This window comes from Microtus pennsylvanicus, chromosome 9 (genome assembly GCF_037038515.1).
Source record: "Microtus pennsylvanicus isolate mMicPen1 chromosome 9, mMicPen1.hap1, whole genome shotgun sequence".
Classification (NCBI taxonomy): domain Eukaryota; kingdom Metazoa; phylum Chordata; class Mammalia; order Rodentia; family Cricetidae; genus Microtus; species Microtus pennsylvanicus.
In genome coordinates, this window is record NC_134587.1 from 42974157 (window position 1) to 42996817 (window position 22661).

The 22661-nt window shown below is 52.6% G+C and overlaps 2 protein-coding genes and 1 pseudogene across 6 annotated transcripts in view; 1 reads left to right on the plus strand and 2 right to left on the minus strand.

The window, feature by feature from the left end:
* Nucleotides 1-8079, plus strand: part of Ralgds (ral guanine nucleotide dissociation stimulator) — a 42357-nt gene extending 34278 nt beyond the window's left edge. For all 5 annotated transcript variants that reach the window (XM_075985584.1, XM_075985583.1, XM_075985580.1 and 2 more), the window contains exons 7-18: nt 61-276; nt 485-588; nt 918-1002; nt 2176-2244; nt 2555-2641; nt 3069-3101; nt 3372-3493; nt 3632-3727; nt 4011-4212; nt 4354-4596; nt 5492-5606; nt 7100-8079. In XM_075985584.1, the coding sequence (XP_075841699.1) occupies nt 61-276; nt 485-588; nt 918-1002; nt 2176-2244; nt 2555-2641; nt 3069-3101; nt 3372-3493; nt 3632-3727; nt 4011-4212; nt 4354-4596; nt 5492-5606; nt 7100-7278 (1551 nt within the window). In that variant the 3' untranslated portion in view covers nt 7279-8079. The remainder of the gene's footprint in view (nt 1-60; nt 277-484; nt 589-917; nt 1003-2175; nt 2245-2554; nt 2642-3068; nt 3102-3371; nt 3494-3631; nt 3728-4010; nt 4213-4353; nt 4597-5491; nt 5607-7099) is intronic.
* A 4568-nt stretch (nt 8080-12647) lies between these two features.
* On the minus strand, nt 12648-21057 carry Cel (carboxyl ester lipase). The gene is made up of 11 exons (XM_075985586.1): nt 20982-21057; nt 18329-18479; nt 18123-18245; nt 17766-17963; nt 17086-17216; nt 16831-16938; nt 16575-16692; nt 15059-15245; nt 14639-14842; nt 13859-14056; nt 12648-13029 (listed from the first exon to the last, which is right to left on the minus strand). The coding sequence occupies exons 1-11, from the start codon at nt 21045-21047 to the stop codon at nt 12723-12725; spliced, it is 1791 nt and encodes a 596-aa protein (XP_075841701.1). The 5' UTR covers nt 21048-21057; the 3' UTR covers nt 12648-12722.
* On the minus strand, nt 18487-20972 carry LOC142857413 (large ribosomal subunit protein eL30 pseudogene; annotated as a pseudogene).
* Nucleotides 21058-22661: the final 1604 nt, after the last annotated feature.

A 22661-nucleotide genomic window follows, 5' to 3' on the forward strand; every position in this document is an offset into this window, starting at 1 on the left:
GAGGTCCAGCTTGGGCCTGTGGGCCGAGCATTGCACAGTGACACTCATCCTTCTCCCTAGGAACTGTTCAAGAAAGTGGTGCCCTACCACTGCCTGGGCTCCATCTGGTCGCAGCGGGACAAGAAGGGCAAGGAGCACATCGCACCTACCATTCGTGCCACTGTGGCCCAGTTCAACAACGTGGCCAACTGTGTCATTACTACCTGCCTTGGTGACCAGAGCATGAAGGCCCCAGACAGGGCCCGGGTGGTGGAACACTGGATCGAGGTGGCCAGGGTAGGCTGCAGGGGGGGGCTGGGGATCTCTTCTTTTTTCTCACAGACCTCAGGGCCACACAGCCCCCTGCCAGGTGCACACTCCCTCCTGGCACTGTGCACTTGATCAGCTGCGTGAATGAGTGCCCCTGGCATGCCCTCTGGGAGCTTCCTGGCATTCTTACGGCGGCCTCAGCCTGGGACTCCCCTCACAGACTCTTTGTCTCCAGGAGTGCAGAGCGCTCAAGAACTTCTCCTCCCTCTATGCCATCCTCTCTGCTCTACAGAGCAATGCCATCCACCGCCTAAAGAAGACATGGGAAGAGGTCTCCAGGTAGGCCTTCCTGTCCCCTGCCCCTGCTATACCCTGGGATCGCTCTACCTTCAGTGAGCCCCAGCAGCAAAGTCCAAGGGGCGGGTCCACCGGTGAGCACAGTGTAGTGTGCACACCCTGATAGAGCCGGGTGAGAGTTTCGTGCTTGCACACAGCCACAGAACTGCCCAGCTGAAAGCAACCCGTCTATAGTCCCCAGTGGAGCCATGTTTAAAACATCCTTCTCCAGCAGCTTAGGGTCTTTGGTGTAAAAGCAAATGGATTCTCCATCGTGCCTGCCCCAGTGCAGACTCTTCCCAGCTGTTGCCTTCTTTCTGTACTTCCTTCAGGGACAGCTTTCGAGTGTTCCAGAAACTGTCGGAGATTTTCTCTGATGAGAACAACTATTCCCTGAGCAGAGAGCTGCTCATCAAGGTGAGGAACCGCAGGGAACAAGGGGATGGCAAACTTCCGTGCTTGACAAAGCTTGGACAGGTGGCAGGCATAGAAGGAACAGGAGGCCCCTAGTAATCTGATGTAGTGGGGACAGCCAGCCTGGCTTCTGCAGGAGGATGAGCCAGCCAGATTAGCAGATCTACAGCTTCCTGCTGGGATTTAGCCACTGGCAGACTGATGGGCAGGCGATGGAAGGGGGTGCAACTACCTTCTTTCCTGAGGCAGTTCATTCTGTCTCTGTGATGCCAGGCCTGTCAGGGTTGGGGGTCCTTTCACCATGTAGTCCCAGGGTACAGATATGCCTGCATAATTGGCTTTCCCCTTTGCCCTGAAGCGGAAGCTGTTGGCTATCATGAGGAATGGTGTCAGGCTACCTTGTCCCTTGAAGCCACAGGAAGCACAGGCAGCTTAACATCAGGGACTGATAAACATACCTTTCTGTCTCACCCCAGAACATTCTCACCCCCACCCCCACCCCTAAAAGGCAGCATTATTCGTGGGCCCTGCCCCTGCCATATTGGTCAGGGTGAGGCAGCCCTGAGGAGCTCTGTATCCTCTGCTGAGGGCCCTGTGGAGCAGGGAAGCACTGGTCTTGGGCTCCACCTGGCTGCTGGAACAAGGAGTTTGAGACACCTTGTCCCTCTCCCATTATGACTGAGCTCAGTTAAAGATCCTGCCACATACCAAGGGGCCCCAGGACAGGACCCAGTCAGTGGGCTGCACTCCTCTGAGTCCTTGTGGGGTTCTGCACAAGTTGCTGCCAGTCTCTATGCCTGTTTTCTTGTCTGGCAAATAGAGGGTACTGAGGTTACAGGAGGCGATGCTATCTAAGGGAAGAGAATGCAAGAGATCACTGGACTTGTTTACAGGAAACAAGTCAGGATGGCACTGGGTCTGGGCTTTGAGCCCGCGTGTCTGCAGGAGGCAGGTGCAGGGTCCTCTGAACTTTGAAGGTGAGGACTCGAGTGCAGGAAGGCCAGGCCCGGGCTCTCCCTCCTCCACCATGAGTGCTAGAAAAGGAGACCGCTCCAGAAGCACCAACTGTAGCAGAAGGCATGCTGGGCTAGTACGGGACCTCCAGACCCAGGGTCAGAGCACAGACTGGAGTCGGGAGGGAGAAAATCTCATTCACTCTGCCTTCAACCCTGGTAGGAGGGAACCTCCAAGTTTGCCACGCTGGAAATGAACCCTAGGAGAGCCCAGAGGCGGCAGAAGGAGACAGTGAGTGAGCTGGAGGTTGGGAGAGAAAGGGTTCCCTTGGCCTTTATCTTCCTTGCAAGGTGACAGGCTACATCTTGGGGAACAGAACAAGACTCTGTACCATCAGAGTCAGGGCCCCAGCAGCTCTTTGGGGGAGAGTATGAGCAGGGACCACTTGATCTGTCCATTGCCAGCTTGGGATGGGAGGACCTGGGAGAGATGGGGCAAAGGCTCTCGGGCTGCTCCAAGTGCAAGGCCCTGGTGGGGTTGTGGTCAGGTGAGTAGGGGAGAGGAGCACCAAGCCTTCCTTATTTCCCACCTGATGTCCCAGGGTGTCATCCAGGGCACTGTCCCTTACCTGGGCACATTCCTCACTGACCTGGTGATGCTGGACACTGCCATGAAGGACTATCTGTATGTGAGTGAACCTAGGGCTGAGGTGGGCTGAGGGTGGGATCCTGAGGCCTTGGAGGCCCCTGCTGACCCCTGAGCTCTGGTTCTCATGAGAACTTGAAGGTTGCCCCCGTGGCGAGCCCTCCAGAGCTGTCTGACGGCAGAGCTGAGAAGTGGGTTGGCCAGACTTGATGTGTATGATCCTCAGATGGTGGCTCTCTACACTTCAAGGTCAAACTGCCTGTGGGCCAAGCAGGGCCTTCTAACTCAGAATGGGTTGGACAAAAATGTCTACAAATCTCCCCTCAGGTTTATCTGAGGTGGTGCCTAGGGCCAGGTACCCGTGCTCCCTGCCCCCTAGTGGGTGCCTGTCGTAGTGCAGAACAAAGTAGGCAGGACTTTAATGGTGGAAAGGGCTGCTTTCTTATGGATGTTGGCTGTCTGTCTTCTAGGGGAGACTTATCAACTTCGAAAAGAGAAGAAAGGTGAGGCGCTGCCACCCTCGGGATGGGGAGGGGCCAAACGTGCATTCCATCCTTGTGTTGATCTCTGGTGACATCTGGTACACCCTTCAAGGGCTGTACCAGGGGAGCTGGGAGGCGGCATCCAGGACAGCTTCCTAGGTGTGGCTGTTTGGACTGTGAAGCAGGAAGGAGCCTGAGTGGGTGTAAGTGGGGGAGTAGCCAGAGAAGACCTAGCAGCTAGCCCCTGCCCACCCTCATAGGTCCATCACCACCCTGTCTTCCTTGACCCAGGAGTTCGAAGTGATCGCCCAGATCAAGCTGCTGCAGTCCGCCTGCAACAATTACAGCATTGCTCCGGAGGAGCACTTTGGAGCCTGGTTCCGAGCCATGGACCGGCTCAGTGAGGCTGAGAGGTGAGGCTGTAGGCCCTGGGCTGTCACGCCACACTGTTGTCTGGTGATGGCTGTGTGCCCAGGCTCCAGCTTCCGGGCTAGCCCTGGTTGGGAGCTCCAGCTTAGCTTCTGGTAGCCTCACAGCCAATTCTGCCTTAGCTACAACCTTTCGTGTGAGCTGGAGCCTCCGTCCGAGTCAGCCAGCAACACCCTCAGGAGCAAGAAAAGCACAGCCATTGTCAAGCGCTGGAGCGAGTAAGTGCCTGGGCCCAGGGGCGCACAGGGACCAGAGGAGCCTCGGGGCTGTGGGCTAGGAGAGCCAACTAAGCTGGCTCTAGGGTCTTACCCTGACACTGCCAGCCCTGTCAGTCACAGAGTGAGTTGAATCAGCTCTCTGGTGCTTAGTTTACACCTCTCTGAAATGAGACGATCCCACAGATACCCAGGGAGAACCAAGCACTGGTAGACCAAGACTCCACATATTTAAGGGTGGTGTCCTTGGGAAGACCCCTTGACATAAGCCAACCTTTTCCTTCAGCCGCCAGGCTCCCAGCACTGAGCTTAGTACCAGTAGCAGTGCCCACTCCAAGTCCTGTGACCAGCTCCGGTGCGGCCCCTACCTCGGCAGCGGGGACATCACTGATGCTCTCAGCGTGCACTCAGCTGGTTCTTCCAGCTCTGATGTGGAGGAAATCAACATGAGCTTTGTCCCAGAGTCTCCTGATGGCCAGGAAAAGAAGGTGACCACCCATGTCCCCACCCCTCCTTATTGTTGTATCTCACACTGTGTCCAGCAAGGGTCCCAGAAGCCCCAAAGCTGACCTCCAGCTTTCAGGGCCCTTCATGATTCAGGCTGCTGTTGACACTGCTGTCCTCCACAGTTCTGGGAGTCAGCCTCCCAGTCATCCCCGGAGACCTCTGGCATCAGCTCGGCCTCCAGCAGCACCTCCTCTTCATCAGCCTCCACCACACCCGTGTCTACCACGCGGACCCACAAGCGCTCCGTCTCAGGGGTCTGCAGCTACAGCTCCTCACTGCCACTCTATAACCAGCAGGTGGGCGACTGCTGCATCATCCGGGTCAGCCTGGATGTGGACAACGGCAACATGTACAAGAGCATCCTGGTGAGCAGCAGCAGGGCCTCCTCACGGGGCCCAACTTAGCCAGGACGCAGACGTGCACAGACACCTGTGTGTGACTTTAGTCTTTAGCATTGACCTTCTAGGTTTGAAAAAATAGAAGTAACGGAAGACTTTGGTCAGCACTCAGGGCTTGAGAGGTGGGAAAGGAGCAGTAAGGAAACTGTGGCCTGTAGGTCATCACGTCTGAGGCAATGGACGGGAGAGAGCTCCGTTAAACTGTAAGGCCCTTGACTTTCTTTGGTGACTTGGTCTGCTGACCAAGATGGAGGCAGGCTGCTGAGAAGGCTGCTGTTGCAGTCCAAGCTCAGGGAAAGGGAGGCCAAAGCAGGCTGGTGGCTGTGGGCAGAGTCAGTAGTGTTAAAGTATGGGTGTTATTTGAATGTGGAGCCAATGGGATTGCTCACAGATTGTAGGTGGGCACACAGGGAGGCCCTTTCTCACCTGCTAGGGCTCCAGCTGCAGTGGAGCCAGCCCCTCGGCCCCAGGAGCTGCAATGCTCTTACTCACATTCACCTGGGTGACCCCGTGACTGAGTCCTGAGCCAGCCTGTGCCACCTGCCATCACAGTGTCAGGGTAGGACAGGATGTAGGTGACTAGTGGGCATTGGCTGGTTCCTCCTTAGGACTGGAGTGGAAATTATTGGCTCCCCAGGCTTGTAATCCTCTTGGGACACATGGCTCCCAAGGCAGTGTGGGAGTTGGTGGCAGGCTTCTGTAGGAAAATGGGGCTGGGGGCAGTTGGGAAATGGCCATCCTCATATTATGGGGGCCACTTTAAGGAAGCAGAAGATGGAAAGGTACCCATATGGGTCTCTGGCCACTGTGCCCTGGGAAAGCATTTATGACCTTTGTCTTGATAGCCTGTCCCCCGTTTCAGGTGACCAGCCAGGATAAGGCCCCGACTGTCATCCGAAAAGCCATGGACAAACACAACCTGGATGAGGATGAGCCAGAGGACTATGAACTAGTGCAGATCATCTCAGAAGATCACAGTAAGTCAGACGGCTGGGCTCTAGGCCAGGGCAGAGGGGCAGGTCAACACTGTCCTTTACCCAAGGCCAAAGGCCTGAGGCCCTAGAAAGCACAGTAGCAGGTAAATGTGGGCATGGCACCTACTGCGACCTGTCTCGCCCCAGCATCTGCTGGGCCTCCACACTAAGATGTAAGAGTTGAGAGAGGCTCACTCTGGGGTCTGCTGGAGGGGACATTGTCTTGCTCAACTAAGAAAGCAGGTTATCAGAAAGAATTTCCACGTGTTAAAATCCACACATGAACACAAAAAGCACACATACTGAGTCCCATGTTCTAGAAACTAGGAGAAGGATGGAATCAAGAACAGGCCTGGGTTGGAGAGTTGGCTCAGTGTTTGAGTCTGTACTGTGTGCTGAAGAGATGGCTTGGTGGTTAGGAGCAATTGCTGCTTTTCCTGAGCATCCAGGTTCAGTTCCCAGCACCCACATGGTGGCTCACAACCACCTACAACCCCAGTTCCAGGGATCCAATGCTCCCGTCTAATCTCCTTGGGTACCACATATGTCGCATACACATACGTGCAGACAGATACTCATACATAAAGTTAAACCTTAAAATCCTAAGTGTGTGTGTTCTTGCAGTTCCCAGCACACTTATCCACTGGCTGACAACCTCCTGTAGCTCCAGTTCTAGGGGATCTGATGTCTTCTTTGGGTCTCTATAGATACATGCACATAATTAAAAATAAATAAAAGAACCAACCCGCCAGGCAGTGGTGGTGCAGCGTCTTTAATCCCAGCACTTGGGTGGCAGAGGCAGGTGAATCCTGGTCTACAAAGCAAATTCCAGGACAGTCAGAGCTGTTACACAGAGAAACCCTGTTTCAAAAGCCCATTCTCAAGGAGCTTAGAGAATTCCAGTCACTCTGTGCCTATGTCCTTCTCCCCATACGGAGGCTCTGACCAGCAGGTTAGTGCTAGATAGAGATCACCAGAGAGGTCACCATGCTGCCATCACACTGCTGGTGTGAGTCTGACACCCACATCACTGCCTGCCCCAGTCAGCAGTGATGCTCATGACATCTCTTGACTTCTATCGTTTTGGTTTTATGGACTGGGTGAGGGGACCCCCTGCCTTGCAGAAAGCAGGCCTACAGAGGCAGACACAAGGTCAGTAGGAGCAGCAAGTCCAGCTCAGTAATGATGGACAGATTCTAGGCCAGAGGAGAGTGGTGGAAGTTGGACCTAGAGGAAGTTTCTGCCTCCTGCTGGTCCATAGAGCCGTTGTGAGTAGTAGGGGAGCATCAAAGAAAGCAGTCAGATTTCCAGGAAGCCTGCTCTGGCTGGAAGTCCCAACTATTAGAGACAGCCATGTGGGTGGGCGGCACAGAGAGACTCTTGGCTAGAGTCACGGGAGAGGTTCTTGTTGGTGGCCTGGCCTGGAGGAGCTCTCAAGTGGCGGGCTTATCCCATCCCCATGATCACTCATTGTTGCCCTGCTCCCCTCTCACCAGAGCTGAAGATTCCAGAAAATGCCAACGTGTTCTATGCCATGAACTCTACTGCCAACTATGACTTTATCCTAAAGAAGCGGACCTTCACTAAGGGAGCTAATAAGGTCAAGCATGGAGCCAGCTCCACCCTCCCTCGTATGAAGCAGAAAGGACTCAAGATTGCCAAAGGCATCTTCTAAGGACGTCTCCCAGGGTCTGGCTGGCTGAGGACTAAGCACTTATAGACTAGAGTGGCCCAGGCCACACAGGTACCTCTGCCTACCTGCTAGCCCAGACTACCCCCAGACTCCAGTTTCACCCTAAACCTCTCCTGCTGCCGGGATTGACACCTGCCACTGACAGGCTGACCTGGCCTCCGGGGACCACTCGCCGCCTTAGGTGCCTTCTGCTCTCTGGAACCAGAGGACTAGCTGACTTTTGCCAAGGAGTGCTGCCAACTGGGCATGGTACCTTGCCTGCCCTGGACACTACCCTCCACACTTTCCTGACACCTCCCCAGGTGCAAATCACTGCCACCCATGCCCCCGGATGCCCCAGGGCACCCACACACCCAGCAGGGCTGACCACTGCATTCTCTCCTTGTGCCCACAGGCACTGGCCTGGGACCTTCATGGAAGTCCTGGCCTTTCCTCCCATACTCTAGCCTTTCTCAGGCTGCACCAAAGATTCCACCTTCAGGGCCTACAAAGCGAGGGAGTCTCGCCCACCACGAGCCCCAGCCCTCCCTTGGATCAGAGAGAGAAGCCCTCTCATGGACCACCCGGTTGGTATCGAATCCCATACCACTGAACGTGCCATGCAGCATCACTACAGCCTGGGTCGTACGAGACTACATGAAGTGGGAGGCTGCGGGGAGGGAAAGATGACTGAATATTTGTATAAAAAGTAATAAAGTTTACTGATTGGGGTGGGGCAATATTTATTTGTTGTAAATAGAAAATGCTAGACTTGAATATTATATTAAAATCCCGTTTCTACTATGGCCTGGTCACTGTGGTTTGTTCTTTTTATTTTCTTGCTACTAGAAGGTCCTCTGGCTCTCTTTCATGGAGGGTTCTCAGTGGATTTCATGCAGGCATAGAAGAGCCAGCTGCGCTCCCCTGGCATGCTAAAGGAAACACTCCTCCAACTTGCATGTGGCAGACTGGCTAAAGAGGTGTGTCTATGCTGCTGGCCTCTCAGCACTCCTAAGCATGTTCACAGGAAGCATAGCACAACCTCCGAATTGTTGGCACCTGAAAACAAACGCTTCCAGGGTGCAGTCTCTATAGAAATGGAAGATTGGGGGGCTGAGAAACGGCTCAACAGAAAAGAGCACACACATCTCCCTTCACTGTGGAGGGCAGTGCCCAGAGACAGGCTTCCCAGCACCTATATCAGGTAGCTCACGACCACCTATAATTCCAACGCCAGGGGATCACACATGCAGCAAGTACTCATACACAAGCAAAAATAAATATTTTTTAAAAAAATACATAGAGAAGCCGGGTGGTGTGGCACACACCTTTAATTCCAGCACTCGGGAGGCAGAAGCAGGTGGATCTCTGAGTTCGAGGCCAGACTGGTCTGTAGAACAAGTGCCAGGACAAGCCCCACAGCTACACAGAAAAACCCTGTCTTGAAAAACAAAAAACAAAACAACATAAACTCTGTCTCAATAAACTAAAAAGAGAGAGAGAGAGAGAGATCGCAGATTGTGAGTGTGAGCCAGCAAGATGGCTCAGCAGGTAAAAACACTTGTCTCTAAGCCTGACAACCCAAGTCCCTGGGACCCATGTGGTGGCAAAAGAACCAACTACAGCAGAAAGAGCGATCTACCCAACCTGCCATGCGCCCTGCAAATGTCCACCCTGAGACTGTGGATCTCAGTTCCGTGTTTACTGTGAGACGGTCACAACATCTGGAAGAAAATGACTGCAACTGTTGCATCTTTGTGTTTATTACTTGATGTAATAAAGCTTATTTTCATTTTAAAAAAAAAAACCAACTCCTGTAAGTCGTCCTCTGGTCTTCACAAACACCATGTGCTCTTGCAGAGGATGCAGATTTGGTTCCCTGCGGCGGCTCACCACCACCTGTACTTCTAGGAAACCTGGCGCCCTCTTCTGGCCTCCTAGACACGTGCAGGGAAAACCTCAAACACACTGAAGTAAATCATCTCGTCTACTGTGAGGAAAGGCCCTGAGACTACAGAAGAAAACCCAGGATGCTTACCGACATCAACCTTGGGCCTCCACATGCACACCCCGATCATACACAAATATGCGTGCTCCACACACAAAAATGGGGGGAAACATGTAGCAGATAAATGGAAAACAGAATCAGGTTCTTTGAAAAGATAAGCAAAATTGACAAACCTGTAGTTAAATCAGCCAAGAATTTAAATAAAGGACCCACGTCACTCAAATTTGAAAGTGAGTGCATTGCTACCAACTTTGCAACAATCAGAGGAGTACTTAAGGTCCTGGAGCACCAGCAGCAGGCGGGGCGGGGAGCACATAGACTGGCCTTAAGGGCGTATGAAATGGCATGTCACAAGGGGCTGGGAAGGAGAGTGGAGAGCCGATGTGAAGTGGAACCAGAGTTTCTTTCTGTCTGGGGTGATAAAGAGTTTGGGAAATAGGCAGTGGTCTAGCTCCAGAGAAGCTAGGTAACAAAGAGGACCCTAGAGGGACACGTGGATTTCCCTGGGAAGGGGAATAGGTGAGATCTCCTGGGTAGCGGACACACGCGCGCTAGCACACACACACACACACACACACACACACACACGAGGGATCTGGTTGATCAAGTTGGGGCTGATACGGAGGGGGAGAATAATGAAGGAGATCTTGATAGAGGGGATCATTTTGGGGAGAGGGAGAAACCTGGTGCCAGAAAATTCCCAGGAATCTCCAAGGATGACCTTCAGCTAATGACTCCAAGCAATAGTGGAGAGGGTGCCTGAACTGGCCTTCCCCTTTAATCAGACTAGGGACTACCCTAATTGTCATCGTGGAGCCTTCTTTCAGTAGTTGATAGAAGCAGTTGTAGAGATTCACAGCCAAGCACTGGGCTGAACTCCAGGAATCTGGCTGATGAGAGGGAGGTGGGATTGTATGAGCAAGATGGGGTCGAGACCATGACAGCGAAACCACAGAGGTAGTGGGCCTGAGCTAATGGGAGCTCACGGACTCTAGACTGACAGCTAAAGAGCCTGCATGGGACCAGCCTAAACCCTCCACACATGAATGACAGTTGTGTAACTCGGTCTGTTTGTGGGACCCCTGCAATGGGACCAGAGTCTGTCCCTGCTGCGTGAGCTTGCTTTTTGGAACCTATTCCTCATGCAGGGACGCTTCCCCAGCCTTGATACAGCACCAGGAGCTTGGTCCTGCCTCAACTTGATATGACATGCTTTGTTGACTCCCATGGGAGGGCTGCCTATTTCTGAAACAGAGGAGGAGTGGATGATGGGATAGATGGAAATTGGAGGGAGGGAACAAGAAGAAGAGGGAGAGAAAACAGTGGTTGATATGTAAAATAAGTGAAAAAAAATTAAAAAAATACCAAAAGAAAGTAGTAGTGCTGGGGGTACAACAGTGTAATTCTCCTGCAAATACTTCAGTTAGCCTAAGACATAGATTTTTTTAATGTTTTATTATTTATTATGTGTACAATGGCTGCATGTACACCTGCAGGCCAGAAGAAGGCATCAGATCTCATTACAGATGGTTGTGAGCCACCATGTGGTTGCTGGGAATTGAACTCAGGACCTTTGGAAGAGCAGTTGGTGATCTTAACCTCTGAGCCATCTCTCCAGCCCCTAAGACATGTATTCTATCACAATAAATAATCTTTCAATGTGTAGGGAGTATGTGCACACCGGGGGTCAGAGGACCACTTCATGGAGTTGGTTCTCTCCTTCCACCTTTATGTGGATTCAGGCTTTTACCTGCTCAGCCATCTTGCTGTCCTGTTTATTACAATTTTAAAAATTTTACCAGCCTGAGAGATGGCTCAGCTATTAAGAGCACTAACTGTTCTTCCAGAGGATCTAGGTTCAATTCCCAGCACCCACTTGGCAGCTCACAACTGTCTGTAATTCCTGTTCGAGGGGATCCAACTCCCTTACACAGTCATACATGTAGGCAAAACACCAATGCATATAAAATACAAATAAATGATTTTTTAAAAATGTATGCTTGCAGACTGAACACAATGGTACACCCCCGTGATCGCAGCACTTGGGAGACCGAGGCAGGAAGATTATGAGCTGGAGACCAGCCTGAGATAGATAGCAAAACTTTGACTCAAAATATAATTATTTAATTTAATATAAAAAGTATTATAAGTCCTAGTTCATAATTCTAGATTCTTGGAAAGCTGATGCAGGAGGAGCCCTTGAGCCCAGCTTCGAGACCAGCCTGGACAATACAGCAAGTCCTAGGTTCGAAACAAAAGCCACTTGCAAGGATGGTTTCCTAACCAAAAGGAAGCCTTCCTACAGCTGTGGAGGAAGGGGAGCATTTGAAGCTTGCCTGAATGTTTATTGGATCACAGTAGGGACATGTAGACTTCAAAGTCATAAAAGTCTTAGGAGGGGCCAGGCCTTGGTGGCACACATCTTTAATCCCAGAATTTGGGAGGCAGAGGCAGGCGAATCTCTGAGTTCAAGGCCAGCCTGGTCTACAAAGGACAGGACAGCCAGGGATGTTACACAGAGGAAACCCTATCTCAAAAAACAAAAACCAAACCAAACAAAAAGTCTGAGGAGGGAGTGGGAGAAGAGGGGGAGGAGAAGGATTACCCACAGACAAGCAGGACCCTGGCCAACCCCTTTCTTATGGAGACACTCCCTGAGACATCAGCCTCAAGGTTCTATCCCCTGCTGGCACCACACATAGGAAAGCCAGAGTACAGTGCTTATGGCTGTAGTGTGTGTCTTCCTATTAGCATTCCTGAGGCCTGTGAGCCAGGTTCTAGCTCCCTATAGCTGCCTGTGCCCATGATGGCCCTCTCTCTCTGGCACATATGCTGCCAGGGCTGGAGAATGACCCTGATGAGTGATTTTCCAGGATCCCAGGGTGCCTGCTTCCTGCCTACAAGAGACTCCTGCCCCATGTTTAACATCTCTGGTGCTGTGTGTTTGCTCCTAAGCTAAAGATAGTCCTTTGAGACAATGAGGGCTACTGAGAACTCAAGAACAATGGCAATGGGTTTTTGATCCTACTGCATGTACTGGCTTTGTGGGAGCCTAGGCAGTTTGGATGCTCACCTTACTAGACCTGGATGGAGGTGGGTGGTCCTTGGACTTCCCACAGGTCAGGGAACCCTGATTGCTCTTCGAGCTGACAAGGGAGGGGGACTTGATTGGGGGAGGGGGAGGGAAATGGGAGGCGGTGGAGGGGAGGAGGCAGAAATCTTTAATAAATAAATTAAAAAAAAAAGATAGTCCTTTGACTTCCACAGCCTGAGGATTGGCAGGGATGAACCAAGTGTCCGTCGCTATCGACTGAGGGTCCCTCCTTCCTCCAGGCTGTTTCAGGAACAAAAACCAAATACCAGGTGGGCACAGCTAAGGCTTTATTGAGAAAGGAGAACCTAAAAAGAGGAAGACCCTGGGACCAAGGCTTACCAGACATTAGAAGCCAATAACGACAGGCATCTGAGCCTCGTCTGTTGGGGACACAGGGGCAGCCTGGGAATCATCCACAGGGGGCACAGGGACAGCTTCTGAGTCATCCTCAGGGGGAGGGAGGGTCCCCTGTTCATCAGCCACTGTGGGCAGCACCTCGTACGTCACAGCCCAGTATTTCAGGAACTTGGCTCTCAGGTGCTGCTTCATGGATGAGCTAGTTATCGACTTAGTGATGTTCAGGTAGTTGCCGTTCTCCACGGTATAAGGGTACCAGTGTGTGGGCACCTGTGAGTTGCCCATGTTGGGATCCCTACAGAATGAGAAGAGACTGAGTGGGGGCTGAGGACGACAAAGAGACCGAATGTGTGAAATGTTACTTTGACTATAGAAAGGTGCTACATTTGTTTATGTTGTGGGGTATTTAACTATGGGAAGGTGCGTTGCATTTGTTTAACTAAATGTTGTTGTTTTTTTCACCTTGCCCGCCTGGTTTGATAAAGAGCTGAACAGCCAATGGCTAGGCACTAGAGGAATAGGTGGGGGGGGCAGGCAGAGAGAATAAGTAGGAAAGAAGGAGAGAAGAGAGAGAGAGAGAGAGAGAGAGAGAGAGAGAGAGAGAGAGAGAGAGAGAAGGAAGGAGAAAGGGAGACGCCTGGGGCCAGCTAGCCAGCCAGCAATGGAGGTCACGGGAAAAGTAGGACATACAGAATGAAAGAAAGGTAAAAAGTCCCCAGGCAAACTGTAGATGAAGAGAAACAGGTTGAACTAAGTTATAAGAGCTAATAGGACAAACATAAGATAAGGCCGAGCAGTCATAATTAGTAATAAGTCTCCATGTCATGACTTGGGGGCTGGGGGTCTGAGAAAGCCTGCTACAACTGGAGACCTGTGCTCACAGACAGCTCTACACAGAGACAGGTTGGCCCTCTGAGCCAACATTTTGATGCTCAGTCATGGTGAACATGTACTTGGCCTTGGGGCTGGGTCAGCAGCTCTTCTGCCCATGTGCAAACTGGTTACCAAGGCTTGAGGATAAGAAGCTTGCCCAAATGAGGGGCTGGGCCAGAGCCCAGGCTTACAGGGCCACAGGAGTCCTCAAGTTTGCTACCCTTGGTCCTAGGCTCAACCCCACACCTTACCCACTCTTGGCAAAGTTGGTCCAGTAGGCAATCATGGCCTTGGAGACACTCCTTTCTTGGGCCCGGTAGCCCAGTGGAGTGGCGAAGGGTTTTCCGAAGACATACTGGAGGTCATCGGCATGGTCAGCCCCCATCCATTTGGGGTAGATGGGCATCCGTGAAGGGTGGGAAAACAGGTAAGAATAGGTATTGGCACTCCTGAGGGTAACAGAAACAGATAGGTTGGGGGGAGGCTCCATTGGGCGGTAGGCCCTGGAGAGAGGCCAGAAGGAGCAGGGCAGGGACTGATGGACCCCCAAGTCTCACAAATTGGGGTATGTTTGTTTGAGACAGGGTCTCTTTATGTGGCCTTGGCTAACCTGGAACTTACTATGTAGACCAGACTGGCCTTGAACTCAGAGATCTGCCTCCTGAGCTGGGATTATAAGTGTGTGCTACTGTGCCCAGTTCTCAACTGGAGTTTTTGATGCCCAGGGAAAGAAAAGCTGCAGCCATGTTCACAGATCTGCACTTTCATGGTTCATGTCTCCACTCTGCAAAATATTCAGAGGGCTCTTCCCATAATTCAAGGTTAAGGATTTGTTTCTCCCCATCTGAATTCATATGTCTCACATGATTGGACAAGGTATATGCCTCTATTACCCGTTTAATCTTGACGGATGTGTAGCCCAGAGCTAAATTCATTGCTCAGTTAGCCAAGAGGCCTTGGTCAAAAGCCACAGCGGCCTAAGCAGCCTTCTCTCAAGAGCCTCCCCCACACACCCCTTCCCAGAACCTCACTTGGCATGGGCTCTGTGCTGGGCCAGAGCCATCTCTGTGGGGATCAGGAAGAGGGCGTCAGTCTCAAAGGCCACCACTGTCTTCTTCTTATTCTCCTGGGATGGGTCCTGGGCCCAGGACTCGGTGTAGATGCCAAAGGTGGCTTGGGCACCCTTAAGCCCCTTTCTGACGGTGCTTCCACTGACTAGCCTGTAGAAGTCCTCCCTGCATGGGGATGGGGGAAACAGACACTGGACCTGCTGCTGGTGGTGGCAGGAGCATATCTGTCTGCCTTTACCCCAACACAGCACCCACCTCCTCACGCTCACCCTGTTAAGCAACCCCGCCTCCTCCCCCCACCTCGGGGCTAGCCTCCCCCTCCCCAAGCAATGCCTGTTCCTTCCCAGGTATTATCAGGTGCATCTGCCCTCCCTTGCTCACTCTGTGATATCCTGTTTGGACTTATCGACGGCTGGCATGTCAACAGTAGCAAAGAGGTGGCCGTCCATGTCGTTAGTGCCAGCCAGGTAGTCAATGTCAGCGGCATTGGCATACAGATTGATGGGGTCATCAGGGATGAAGTCTCCATCGACAACAGGGGTGAAGCCCAGGTAATACCAAATGGGGTCTGAGTGGAGAGCCAACAGGTCCTTATACTTTTAAATGCCTGCCGGGTCCTTCTCTTGACCTTTTGTACTAAGCTTGACCTCTTTCTTCCTTTATCTGACCAGACCAGGCAGGGTTCCTTAGCCCCAGCCTCAGGGACTTTTTGGGCTACTGTCAGCTTGTGATAGGGATGACTGTCCTATGTGTAGGCTGTCGAACTTGTCCCTAGCCTAACATGCTCGACATCAGTGGTACCCTTCCCTGGTTGTGATAGGTAAGAACGTCCCCAGACTTTGTCTCATGACCATGGGGAGAGTCCACTGCTCCACAGGCTGGCGCTGTCTGCTCTCCTGCTTCAGTGTCCCTGTGCCCTCCCTCTTTCTTTGTTGAACCTACACCAGGGAGGAGGTTCCAGTCTGCTGGCCACCATGTATGAGGTCTGCCTGCCCTCTAGGCTTGCCAGTTGACCTGTCCTTGGGCCCAGCACAGTGAGGCTTCCTTCAGTGGCTCCCCAAACAAAATAGTTGGTTTGAGCGGCAGAGGTGCTCACAGGTCAAGCTTTTGCCTATCACGCATAGGCTCAGGGTTTGCTCTATGATACAAGAGGGCAAGAGGAACCAAGGGCACAAACGCTAAGACCGCTGGACTTCACTTTGGAAAAGTAAGCAAAGAAAACAAATTCCATCTCCTAGGCTGACAGGCTGCTTCTTCGTGTTTGCTGGTAGCAGCTCCAGCTTGAAGGTCCAAACACCACAGGAGGCATTTGGAAATTTGCAAATGATTGACACATTAACAAGAAAGGTAGAGAGGCCCTGGGTCTGGGTCCACACATCTTCCTGAAACTATGTATGGGTTCATGCTATCATGTTTTTCCTTCCTTCCTTTCTTCCTTTTTTTAAAAATAAGATTTATTTATTTATTATGTATTCAAAGTATTCTGCCTGCATGTATCCCTGAAGGCCAGAAGAGGGCACCAGATCTCATTACAGATGGTTGTGAGCACCTGTGATTGCTGGGAATTGAACTCAGGACCTCTGCAAGAGCAGGCAAAGCTCTTAACCACTGAGCCATCTCTCCAGCCCTCTTTATTCCTTTTTATTTATTTTTAGACAGGGAGTCTCACTATGTGACTCTGGCTGGCCTCTCACTGTGTAGACCAGACTGCTGGGATTAAGGTATACACCACCACACCTGGCCGTGTTTGGCTTATTAAATGTCTCTGGAGGAATGGAAGAAAGATCAGTATAAGCCCCCTTTACCACTGGGGCCTGCTAGAGGGAAGTGACAGGAAGTTAGGGACACACTCAGCCTTGGCCCACAAGGCCTCCCACCCCCAGCAGCTCACACTTACACTCCTGCTGTTTCAAGGGCAACCTGTAGGCCAGTGTCAAGGCCCGGGGATCCGTGACCTTCAGACACCCAGCCAACTTGCTAGTGTCGTCTGTGGGGCATCCCACCTTCTCAGCAATCTAGGAGAATGCAGAGCGGGAGGTTAGAGGAAGCCGTGGCCAGGCCTGGAACAGCTAGGGGCCGCAAAGGCAAGATCCAGGACAGCATGGAAATGGGAACGGTCCCCACCCTGGCTACTCCTGCCCTGTGGCACTTACCTTTTTGGCCCAGAGAAGTGGGTTCTCCTGGATGGCCCAGGGGCTCAGCGCCACGCCACTCTGACTGATGGCTCTCCGGATGAGGCCCTTGTTGTACGGGGAGAGGGTCTGCAATACCCGGAAGCCCTATCATATCAACAGGCTGTACCTGGGCCAGAGCTCCCAGCTGCACCCCACTCTGACCATTCTCCTAGGCCCCACTGGCTCCCTCCCCTAATCTTGGGGTCAGACTCTCCACACCAGAGGGCCCCAGACCTGCAGAGAGACACTGGCACCTCCGGCAGACTCCCCAAAGATGGTGATGTTATTGGGATCCCCACCAAAGGCTGCGATGTTCCTCTTCACCCAGGCGATAGCCATGTGCTGATCTCGAAGGCCAAAGTTACCTGAGGGTATGGGGAGTATAGCCTTCATCAGGAGAGACCCTCAACTAGAGTTGGGGGAGGCTAGAGATGAGCGACCTGGGGCTTATACAGAGGGTGGCAAGTCATGTGAACAGCGGGAACCAGTCCTAACTGCAGCGATACCCTGGAAGAGTCCAGGATGGCAAACAAGGGCTCTCCAGGAGGCTGAGCAGAGGACTTGCAAGGGTGGGGAATTTCCAGGGAAATAAAGCCAGCTGGTGGCTCTGCTTGGGTCCTACACACTTCCTCCTACTGTCTGTCTGTCCTTTGATTTCCATGTCCACTCGACTCTACCTCAGCCTCCCTACCTTGCTCTCCAGGACTCAACTTGCGCCTCAGGCACTCTGTCCCTCGGCTTCTCTCATTTCCCGATGACTGCCTAGAGCTCCCAGGCTTCACAGTTCCTGTACCCCAACTCTCTGAAGAAGGTTCTGGGCCCTCCCGTAGCCATCAGGGTAGAGAGTTCTGGAGTGCATCAGTCTGTTGGCTTCAGAGTTCACAGGGTTCAGCACATTCACTGTCGCAACCTACCTGGAAGGTTGGCGTCTCCGGTGCTAAGGAAACCCAAAGGTCCCACGCGGTAGTTGAAAGTGACCACGATGACATTACCCCGAGTGGCAATCTCTTCCCCGTCATACAGGTAGTTTGAGAGGAAATTGGCCCCGTGGCCAGATCCCATAAGAAAGGCGCCTCCATAGATCCAGATCATCACAGGCAGGTCCTGGGACACTGTAACAGGGGCAGACAGGGACTTCAGACACCGGCAGGCCCTCTCCCCAGTGAACTCATTAGCCCTGTTAGAGCAGGTGCTCAGCCCAGACTGCGGGGATCCTTGAAGCTCTGGCGTAGGGATTGGGGTGGGATCTTCTGGGAAACTGGAATCCAGACCTTGTTTCCTGCCCTGGGGCACCCAGATGTTGAGGTAGAGGCAGTCTTCTTGCCCATAGGTGCTGTCCTGGGTGAGGGTAGCCTGTAGGCATCGCTTCTGGAAGCTGTTGGCCTTCAGAGTCCCTACAGTGAGAGGAGGGGCAGGCATGAAGAGGACCAGCCCGGCCAGGGTCAGGGCCAGGGCCAACCCAGCACCCAGCACCCACCTTGCCAGCCCGGGTGACGCTCGGGATTCTCTAGGGTCTTGGCGGTGGCAAAGGGGATGCCTTTGAAGATGTCAACAGAGTTACCACCCAAGAGACTAAGCTTCTTGTTGACGCCCTCCACGAAACCACCTTCTGTGTACACAGAACCCAACTGCAGGTGAAATGTGACAGGGTCAGATGGGTTTGGGCTAGCCTGAATCTAGAGTGGCTGACTGAACAGGCTCCAGGGTGCTAGCAGGTCCCCTGCCAAGTGCTGGAAGGGATGGTTCAGCCCCCACCCAATCCTGGCCCATCCTTCTGCAGCTGCCTGAAGCCACTTCAGCCCGTATTCTGCCCTTCTAGAATGAAGGTCTAGATCTCAGCTGAATCTTCATTTGTTTATTTAAAGAAGCTCTGGTAAAGTTTTATTAAAGGAAAAATTCTGTTTTACTTTTCACCGGTCTGTTCTGGCATGCTTCTAAATAATATCAGAACCACTTGGGTCAAGGATAGCCGGCGTGCATACTCTGTAGTGTTTTCCACATGCTGTACCTAACTCAATGTTATTGCCACTGTAGTGACGGACACCAGTTTTAGCCAACAAAGCATAGTATTCTATTTCAGGTTTCCTCAAAGTGGGGCAGTTGTTGGCGAGGATAACCAATTTCGCTTTGCCCTGTCTGGTCATCTTCGGAGTCTGTTTGTATACCAGCATGTACTTTTCACTTTTCGCCAACTCCAGAGACTTTTTCATCTTCTTTGCGGCCACCATCTTCCTGCCTTAGGTGCAGGATGGCCCCCAACCAAGACCAGCTGCCAAGACGGCCGGGGAGCAAGAAAGGCTCGGCTGAGTCTTGGTGTGTAAGATGGGCCACAGCAATTTCCCCAAGGTTTGATGGCTGTCAGAGGGAAGGCCTGTCCAACTGTCAACAGTGGTGGATGCACAGTTGCTGCCAGAATGTTTCCGACATAGCCGTGAGCCTCTGAAGTCCGACTCTCCTTCCTCCACCTCTCCCCACGGCCTAGCTAGCTGGGCATGGAGCTATGTCCACGTTCTCCCAGGGCCAGGCAGTACTGCCACTTGGTGACTAGTCGTTTTTTGTTTGTTTGTTTTGAGACAGGGTTTCTCTGTGTAACAGCCCTGTCTGTCCTGGAACTCAGAGATCCACCTGCCTCTGCCTCCTGAGTGCTGGGATTAAAGGTGTGCGCCACCACCGCTCAGCTGGTATGTAGTCTTACCGGGTGGCCTGGAGGCAGGTACCCATTGGCCCACTGTCCCTGCAAACTGAGGTGCAGGGGCTTCCCCATTGGGAGTCATTCTGCTGAGACAGGGCTGTCCAACCTCAGTGCCAGTGCATGCCCTCTCCCATTCTGCTTGCATCAGCCCAGGATACATGCAGGAGCAGCTCTGCTTACCTGGCAGCAGCGACAGCGTGACCTCCTGCCTCTCCCCTGTGCGTGGTTTCAGGTAGGGGGAAGTAGGTAGCCTGAAGCTGCAGGCCCAAGCTAGGACCCCAGGAGCCCTCTGAAGTTCAGGCCCATGAAGTCACTATACTGGGTGAGGAAACTGGAGAAAGAGAGGAGTTGGGGAAACTCCACAGATAACTGGGACATCTGAGGTTGCTTGTTTCAGCCTCCGGGCTACTGGGATGAGTCAGAGAGCCAGCTCGGGGACAGGGGATGTCACCTCTCAGCTCAGCGTATCTGTGTGGTTGACCTGAGTGCCTCAAGTGGGGGCCCAAGGATGCAGGGATTCTGGCCAGTGTCAGGATGGGTGTGTTGGCTGGTGGTAGATCAGTGGAAACTAAGTTCAGGTCCTTCTAACACTCCAAAAGAACTCTCTTGAGAAAGATAATTACTTCCTTCTCATGGCAGGAGCCCAGGACGAGCACCCCAACTTCCATGCTCCAGGGGAGGGAGGGTGTTCTCCAGGGCTCAAGCCAGCACAAGGGCTGGAGCATGAAGGGGGTGGGAAGTAACGTGGTGAGGATCTGGGACCCCTGTCCAGGGACCTATGCTGTCTCCTGCATCTGTTGCGCTTTCTGTGACTTGTCCACACGCAGAGAGAATGATGGTCAAAGGGCAGACTTTACAGGCGCTCCAGAACTGGTACAGCCTCCTCCGAGTACTTGGAGGGAAGCCTTGCATACAGCAGGTAGGGTTCACCCCTCTCAGGAAGAGCAAGAAACGGAGGTTACTTGGGGGACAGGCGCTGATTTGGAACAGACATTTCAGATTCCTATTCAAGAACAGGATGTGGTGCTCTGTAATGTCAGGCTAGCTGCTTCTTTCTCTATGGGGTTCCCTTAGAAAAGGGGAAAAGCCAGAAGTTGTGGGTAGGCTTGCCACTTAGGCACACCTGAAACCATGGAGCAATAGTGGGCTTTTTAGTATAAATGCTCCAAATAGTGCAAGAGATGTCCTTACACGCAAAACTATTCCTGGTGTGTGATTCCAGTACAGTTCTGCAGGCTGCACTAGGCTTCATGTGAGCAAGACAAGCTGGGTGTGGCCCAAGCAGGACCAGAACCTGGAGTGCTAGTGCTGCTGAGCTTGCTGGCCTCTTCTTCCCTTTCTGTGATCTCTCTGTCCTCCGTCCTCCAGCCCTGCCCCCAGTTTCCAGATCTTAATGCAGCAAGAGAGGGCTGCGGTCCCCCGCAGGGCTCTGACTTACCTTTGCAGCACAAGCTGCTGCCAAGCAGCAAGTGAGGCCAAAAACCAGAACCTCCAGGCGCCCCATGGTGAGTGTCTGCCCCTAGGCGCCCTTCTCTCCATTTCTCCTATATTTATGGAGTTGGAGCCAAGGTCACGTGCATACCATGGACTCAGATACACAGGTGTGGAATCATCCATTTCTCCCAGGTCAGGCAACCTGAGTGGCGCCCAGTATGTACCTGTGTGGGTAACTGCCTACCTGGGAGCGGAGGCAGGTGGCATGGATAGTGTGGGGGAGGGCATCCCAGGGCCAACCCTGGCTGGGTGCTGTCATTTTAGGGTCTAGTGTCACCTTCAGAAAAATGGGTGTGCTTCATCTCAAGGTACCTTAGTGGGGAATCCATGAGAGAGACTCTTGTGGTTGACCCTTGCTAACTCCAAGAACCTGCACTAAGTACGGGGCAGTGCAGGCTGAGCTAAGTGCAGGAGGCAGAGAGTCCTGGGAGTGCAGGACAAGAAACTAGGTGGATATGGTGGCACTGATGGAGCGGAGCTTCCAGAGCGAAACCTGGTGTGGCTCACTTACCAGGACTTGGTGGCACCTTCAGATAAAGGGGCATATTTCACCTCTGTGCCTTGCTGGAGGGTGGGGTGGGGCTTCCTGGAGAACACAAGCAAGGATTCTGGGGCATAACCAGGCAGAAAGACAAAATCTTGGCAGGAGAGGCACAGAATGAGGGAGGGAGGAGGAAAACACTGGGTTTGGAGGTGAAGGCCAGTACGAGGTTATCAGAACAGTCACCATCCTAGGGATGTGTACTTTGGCTATCAGGAAAACATTATTACTGCGACGGACACGAACCAAGTCCTAAGAGACTCCCTTTAAGGAGTGCAGCTGCCTTTTACACCTGGAGGACACAGCAGCTGGCCAGGCATAGCCAGAGTCTTCCTAGGCCAGCAGCCCCTGCAGTCCAGGAGCCCAAGTCCTCAGCTCAGATCACAGCTCTGCATGTGTGTGCCGGAGCACGGGGGAACCTACAGATCCACATGCACCACTGCGTTTACATGCTGTGCCCAATCCAGTGTGCAGGTCTCCATGGTGCACAGCAGGTGTGCACATGTGAGCGGTGGGATACAGCGGAGGTGGGGTAGCAGGAAACACGCATGTTGGGTATCATGTCAGCTACTGATTCTGAGAACAGTGCTAAAGAAAGCAATTCTGTATTGGGCAGCACAAATTGAGCAATGCACGGTAGCTTAGGAGGAAAGCGGCAGGAGGGGTAAGTAGAGGACAGGGGCGTCTCTCTAGCTTTTCGAATACTTTTCAGTTCACAGCAACACTGAGCAGGAAGGAGAGTCCTCATGTCCACTGCCCCAACATTGGAGTAGCCTACGTGTACAGTGACAGACCCACAAGGACACACCTCTGTCACAGTCCAGTAGTGCTAGCTGCTGCTGACGCTGGATGTACTTATCTGTGGCATGTGGAGTTCTTTATGGGGAGACCCTAGGGGCACATCTGGGTGCTCAGTCCACAACCTCCCCAAAGGCTGGCCTGAAAGCATCAAGGTGAGCTGACAGAGAGGACCACACAGAACACTAACCCCACTGACACAGACACATAGGGTTTAGGCATGCCATCTTATTTTATTTTTTTTTGGATTTTTCGAGACAGGGTTTCTCCGTAGCTTTTTTTTTG

Bases quoted from the DNA above. Each gene is read 5' to 3' on its own strand.
- Cel (XM_075985586.1), bottom strand. From the start codon at position 21,047: ATGGGGCGCCTGGAGGTTCTGGTTTTTGGCCTCACTTGCTGCTTGGCA. The intron at 18,480-20,981 runs GTAAGTCAGAGC...TTTCACCTGCAG, and splicing joins CAGCAGCTTGTGCTGCAAAG to TTGGGTTCTGTGTACACAGA. The intron at 17,964-18,122 runs GTCTGGATTCCA...CCCCTGTTACAG, and splicing joins GCCCCAGGGCAGGAAACAAG to TGTCCCAGGACCTGCCTGTG.